General features: G+C 38.3%; 1 protein-coding gene across 1 annotated transcript in view; it reads left to right on the top strand.

Moving 5' to 3' along the window:
* The first annotated feature begins 4,699 nt into the window (after positions 1-4,699).
* LOC107703442 (glutamate receptor 4-like) overlaps positions 4,700-6,973 on the top strand; it is a 101,231-nt gene continuing 98,957 nt past the window's right edge. Inside the window, exon 1 of the mRNA XM_016506066.1 lies at positions 4,700-5,003. Coding sequence (XP_016361552.1) covers positions 4,916-5,003 — 88 coding nt within the window. The 5' untranslated portion in view covers positions 4,700-4,915. The remainder of the gene's footprint in view (positions 5,004-6,973) is intronic.

The raw sequence follows: 6,973 nt of genomic DNA, 5'->3' as shown, positions 1-6,973 counted from the left end.
GTTTTGTGCCTTCTGTTGTGCAGTAACTATTTCTGCATCATTACGTTCTGCTGCAAAGGGATTTATATGAGATGGAGCAGGCAGGGTGTTGTTCGCAAACTTTTCCTTTCCCCCTTCAGCACCAGAAGTCCTTGGCTCCTTGCACCAGACTAAAGCACACTTGACATTGCACATACGCCTTTAACAAGCTCCCAACCCATCATGCAATCACAATGGGGTGCCGTCAATAGATTTACCCGTGAATTTTTAAAGACATTCCTCAAAAATGCAAGGAAATTCAATTAATCATTGATCCATCCTTCTCGGTGCAAACTGACTGATCTAATTTCGGTTCTGGGTTTGTCCGCAGGCTAAATATTATGAATATGAGGATGTGTAAGATAGGAACAGCCAGACTCACTGGGCTCATTGTCACTTGATTTCTTTCTCTGAATGCCTTGATTTTCAGTCAAAGATGTAAGTTCTACATGCTACATGCACTTTTACAAGCTGTTTGAACTGAAATGTGTGTTGGCAGTGTGTGTACACAGCCACCCTATAATGATAAAAATCCACCCAGTGTTTTTTTTTTTAATCTGGTTAAATGTTTTCCCCTTTCTCAAATCGAGCCGATCTCAGATGCCTGTCTGTGTGATGTCACACAGACAGGCCCCTCCCACGATAGTTTGATTGACAGTAGCGTTTCAGCACAGACTGGACTGGTGTCTTACCTTAGACCCGCCCTGAGTGAGCTGTCATCAGTCCGCCATTGTTTCACCGCTGAAGCAGATGTAGACAAGAATGACTCCTTCCCAAGCGATTGAGGTGTTCTGTTGTTGGATATAGCAGTAGTAGTACAAACCTGCAATGAACATAGCAGTCGTCATTTACTCTCGACATCTGAGCCGCTGAACTCGCAGTGGATTACATTGTTTCTGAAGGGAATGCGCCCCCGATCTACATAAATGCGTCTGTTCGCGCAAATCATTCATGATCCAGCCTCATCTACAGAAGAGTATAATGTTTTGTGATTAATCTTTGCAAATCGCCTTTCCTAATAATGTGCTAATTAGCAAGTTTCACGATGAATGCGGCTAAAGTAAACAGTCTCTCTGAGAGCAGCTCGGAAGAGAGGGGCGGGGTCAGCAGAGCTCATTAACATTTAAAGGAAAATGACAAAAACGGCTTGATCTGAAAAGAGCATTGAGAAATTTTAACCAAACTATGTTACAGACTTTCTATTAAGACCCTAACGAATCATATCAACCTGTGCTATGACCCCTTTAAAAACAGTGATTCATAATGCATCAATTGCTTGGATTCTTGTTTCTGTGTCGTAGCACTGCTTTCGTGCAAGAATCAGTCTCAAGATCAAACAGAACCATGATGCAATACCTTTACAGAGCCATAAGACAATAATGACAGAAAGATAAGGCACTGTATCAATACAAATGGCTCCAAAATGAAGCAGACCTCTCAGTCTGAGGAAGCCAGTGAGATGCCAGTTAGTCACAAAACTGAGGAATCTAATATGAACCTTCAGCAGTCTCTGTGATGTTGCATTGACCTAATCTCATGACCCAGTCGAGCCAATTTAATTTTGTACTTCAGTCAAACAGGCGATGCAATTAACTTCTTGAGAGTTGCTGAGATCCCAGCATCTGGGTATATGAAAAAGGCAGAGAGACTAATGATTTTGGACACCTCATTTACCACCAGTCTGATAAAGAAGAAATGTTGTGTCCATGATCTTTAACTGCGAACAAGTATAATGCAACCTATCATGGGGGAAAAATGTTATGATGACCTGCAGGGAATGTTGTAACAATGAGAACCTGCATTAAATAGCCTATTGCAGGCTTTTCAGGTTAAACAGTACACAAACAGAAACAAAAAAAAGTAAAAAATGAAGGGCTTACAAAAATCTCAAACCATTTCAGACTTGCAATTAATAAATTATGCAAAATTACACCATATAAAACACAATGACAATATGCGCTGACCTGATATTTATGATTTCTTTTCCTGTTTATGTATTATTTATTAGACATTGGGTTTGTTTTTATGACTATTACTTCTCTAAATGTGTGCCTGTTAATAAGATGCCCTGTTTTGCTGTGTTCCACTCAAGTCAATTTTGACAGAGTCGCTCCATAATTGCTCATTGAATGTTGTTAAATATTATTTGGAGTGTATACATTTAATATGAAACCACAGCTTCTATTTTAAAGGAACAATTCACCCAAAAACCATCCATTCAAGATCTAGATGAGTTTCTTTCTTCACTGGATTTGGGGAAATTTAGCATTACATCACTTGCTGACCAATGGATCCCCTGGTGCCGTCGAATGAGAGTTCAAACAGCTGAAAAAAAAAACGTCACAATAATCCACAAGTAATCCAAATGACTCCGGTCCATCACCGTCTTTTGAAGTGAAAATCTTTGTGTTTGTAAAAAAGAAATCCATCATTAAGGCATTTTAACTTTAACTTAACATAATAGTGCTTCCTGCAGTAAAAAAGTTAAATGTTGTTCTCTCACATTAAAGGCCACCCGCATATTTGTTTAGAACTGTTTTGGACTGTTTTCGCTTGTAAACTGAACTTGATCTGTGCATTTTCCCCTCCTGATTCAGATCAGACAAGTTTTTCAATGGAGAAAGCAGCTTTTCACTTCACATGGCATTAATTTATGGCCTGGAATCATGTGGTTGGTGGATTATTGTGATGTTTTTATCAGCTGTTTGGACACTCATTTTGACGGCACCCATTCACTGCAGAGGATCCATTGGCGAGTAAGTGATGAAATGCTATTGCTACACTCTAAAACGAGCTTTTGTACTTTAAAGGAATAGTTCACTCTGCAATAGTTTACTCACCCTCAAGCACTCCAAGATGTACATGAGTTTGTTTATTCATCAGAACAGATTTGGAGAAATGTACACTCTAAAAAATGCTGAGTTAAATATAACCCAGCGCTGGGTTATATTTAACCCAGCATTTTTTAGAGTGTACATTTCTCCAAATCTGTTCTGATGAATAAACAAACTCATGTACATCTTGGAGTGCTTGAGGGTGAGTAAACTATTGCAGAGTGAACTATTCCTTTAAAGTACAAAAGCTCGTCAAAAATGTAAATACTGAGACTTCTTTATGGGGATAACAGAAGTTAAAGTTAATATTTCTTGCACAAGCTCTGTTTTGAATTTCAGTGGGGCTGTTTAGATTCAGGACCTTGGACAGAGACAATGCGGTCGACGCCACTCTACAGAACGTCTGTTCACGCACAGTGAATGCCATGGTTGGTTAAAGCTGCCTAATTGATTTGCCCATTCAAATATCTGAGGGAGGACAAACGGCTGCAAGTGACATTTAAAAGTCACTTTTGAAAGTATTTACTCATTTAAAGCCATCATAGATGGTATTTGAGAGAATACAGAGTGTCTCAATAGATTTGTCTTGAAGTACCTCTCTTAAAAATTGTTGCATGCTTCACAACCATATTCGCCAGTAAAAAGTTTTAAAATTGATCTATATGGTTCTTTAACATTAAAAAAGTCATTATATTTTAGTAATAGGTTCTTCGGATTATCTTACTGGCTTCTGGGTTCTCTAAAGCACCAGTGTATTCTAAAAAACTGGAACAAGTTGTGAAATTTCTAGTAAAGTGGAATCTTTATTTTTAAAAGTGTCGCTTGTTGATAACTGTACGATCAATACATTTGTACGAAACCAAATGTCACTAACCCCCTGCTCATTTATTACTTACAACGCTCCTTAAACACTAGAGGTTTTACTGAAGCAGTAAGACTGATATAGAAAATGAGGAAATGGAGATTGTGATGAACAGTATGATTTATGGGACTGAAGAGAATAGGGAGTTAAAGACCAGAAAATGAAAAGTCACTGGTCATTCATTAAATGTCAACAAAATGTGTTAAATGTCTTTAATCTATTTCAAAGACTCATGTCTGCCACTTGCTTTTTGTCCTGTAACATTTAGTTAGTCTAAATTTAGTATTTTTGAGCTGTGTGTCTCAAACTTTGATATAATATCTAATAGAAATACATGGGAAAGTGTCACAACTCGCCCTCAGTCATGATATGTGGATATTATATCAAAATTAAACAAGAGAACCTACTGATTCGGATCACACCATTTCTGACATGTAACGTCCATCAACATGATCACAAATTAAATAAATAAATGTGAAATTATACTTTCTTAACCCCAAACTGCTTTTTGTTCCATAAATTGTACAACTACTTTCACCTCATAAGGGTCTATGATAGTGCTTTAACTCATTTGTAATAGGTTTAACTGATGGAATTTTCGGTTTAAATTGGTTTAACCTATTAATATTATTAGTCTACGTGTATAAATAGTTATGTGTGACACACATTTGTGTTTTTCAAGGCGGAATAACGCACGTTCAGTACGCAGCATACAAAATTACTGGACTAAATATATCTGACAGCAAAAATACCATGTATCATTCAACTGTGTCCTGTATTCTAACAAGTCAAACTTAGCTTTTGTTTCATCGGGACAGTCCAACCGAAAGGGTGGTCGCGTTATAACCAAAGCTCGGTTTAGGAGGAGAAGTCGCCAATGCGGTCTCGGAATACGGAACTGAAAGAAAATGAACACACGAACCCCCGCGACAATGTGTGTGTGTGTGTGTGTGATGGTGTAGAGAAGGCGCATGTGTGATGAGTGTGTATGTATGTATATGTAGACACTGCCCACCGCTGTCGCGCTCCCCCCCCATCTTGCATGTGGACCGTCTACCGCCGGACGGAGTCACACCAGGGTTCGTGCCACTGCAGGGGGAAAAAACCCCGGCAAGAATGGATTTCTAACAACGTTTCTCTTTTCTGTCCTTTACCCAACTGACGTCATCCTCAATGTCGCTCACAAATTTTAGCTAACAAAATGAGGATTTCTTGTAATCAGCTTTTACTGCTATTCTCTTGTGTTTGGGGACTTACTATGGGTGCTTTTCCGAGCAGCGTTCAAATCGGTAAGTACGGCAGTTTATCTCAAAGACACGAGCTTCACGTTAAGTGTCAAATGAATGACAAAAATAAGACCGTCTGCATTGGGGTCAACTGTGAATGTCAGTGCGCAAATTATGCGGTTGGAAGTAGGTTTTGTTGTATGACAGTAAAGCGTTATTTTAGGGGGAAAGAGTTTTTTGGATACTTTTTGTTTGTTTGTTTGTTTGTTTGTTAGCTGTCAACTAGATCACTGCCACGTTTTGGTTATGGCACCACTGCAGTGCTCTCCGTGCAACGGGATGTTGCTCTGAAGGTGGATCATCCTGAGCAAGGGCACACACGCAGTGAAAGTTTATTTATTTGTTAATTAACGCTTGGTAAAATAAAAATAATACGGATATATAATGACAAAGCGACTTCAATATCAGTTCACCACCTCGTCAATGGAAAGTGGTTTAATTTATTCCAATACTGCATCAAGCCCAGTGTCATAAGCCCTGAGACTCCTCGTGCCTGTGAAATTCCTGATCTCTCTTATTGTTTGACCGAGAATATGAAAAGTGTAGTTACTGTTATCTGAGGAATAGAATGCCATAATCACATGTCATAACAATACGTCAAATTTACAGTAAAAAAAAAAAACGGGCAGCTGTGATTGTGTGAAATTCAATGTGGTGACGTTTCAGGCATGAATAAGGGAGGCGTTTTGTTGTCTTTTACATTTTGTATGTTTAGGCTTTATCATTGACTAATCATTGAAACAATTTAACACTGAGTAACTTTGACAGCAAATAGCCAGTTAGTAGGCGATGTATTTCTTTTTAATCAACGAAAATAGTTCCAAAAGTAGCCAAAGTGTCAAGCTTTTCGTTTCACCAAGCAACGTGCAGTCTAAGCCAGAGTGGAGCTGGAATGGAGCAATAGACGGTTCCTTGCTCGAAGCATTCTGTAATCACTGGGCTCTAAATCCATTCCGGGGTTTCCGTTTCACGCTCCCCGCCCACCTTTCCATGACAATGGCAAAAAAAAAAAAAAAAAACATGGACAAACTGAACAGTATTACTTGAACAAACAAACAAACAAACAAAAACATCAATGGGGTATTTTTCACATTAGGCGTTTTAGAATACCCCCGTATAAGCTAGATTTTATTTTTCGCATTCCACATCCTGCCCAATGTTCTCCTTCAAACAATAATGTTTGATGATATTGCATATTATAAAAACAGTTTAAAATATAAACAATAATAAATATGTTATAAAAACTGTTTGTTCACAGTTAAAACTTAGGACATTTCTGCATGAACTCACACAGTCCCTCTCCTGAACCTTGTAACGTTCTAATCGTTTTCCTGTGAATGTAATAAAGGGACTTTTTAGATCCCATTACATGTTATAATCCCATCAGTGTTAACTTACTGTTCTCATAAAACATAATTACTTGAGTTACATGTAGGATTTCAATTAAGCGTACATTGCATCCTGTCTGGTTTATGCGCATGCGCATATTTGTGCACTAACGCAGATAAGCCAGAGGTTTAAAATAAATGAATGTCGCTTGTTCCCGGGACAAGCAAAACAGAAATACGCGCTTTATTTTGTAACATCTACAGAGCAAAATATAACCAGAAAAGGCAACTCATGCGCTGCGGAAAACAACTCTTAAAGGGGTCCTATTATGCTCTTTTACAATGTCTTGAATTTGTTTTGGGGGTGTACTAGAACATGCGTGGTGGTTCGAAAAACGCATTATTTTTTACATAATTTACATTATTACAATACTTTTCTCCCCAGTCTGGCACAAACGGCTCCATTAGTTCCGGGTTTGAGGATCGCGCAGAACCTTTGCACGCACGGATATTGCAAGACATATTACAGTGGTAACGTTATTGTTGTTGTTTTTTTTGTGGCTAAATCACGTTTTACATAGGATGTCAACAACCACATAAAAATAACTGCATTTACTATGTACAGATAAGTGCATATGTATTATT

This window comes from Sinocyclocheilus anshuiensis, unplaced genomic scaffold, assembly GCF_001515605.1.
Source record: "Sinocyclocheilus anshuiensis isolate Anshui unplaced genomic scaffold, SAMN03320099.WGS_v1.1 scaffold330, whole genome shotgun sequence".
Lineage (NCBI taxonomy): Eukaryota > Metazoa > Chordata > Actinopteri > Cypriniformes > Cyprinidae > Sinocyclocheilus > Sinocyclocheilus anshuiensis.
The sequence above is the reverse complement of the archived record's forward strand: the minus strand, read 5'-3'. Positions and strand labels throughout refer to the sequence as shown.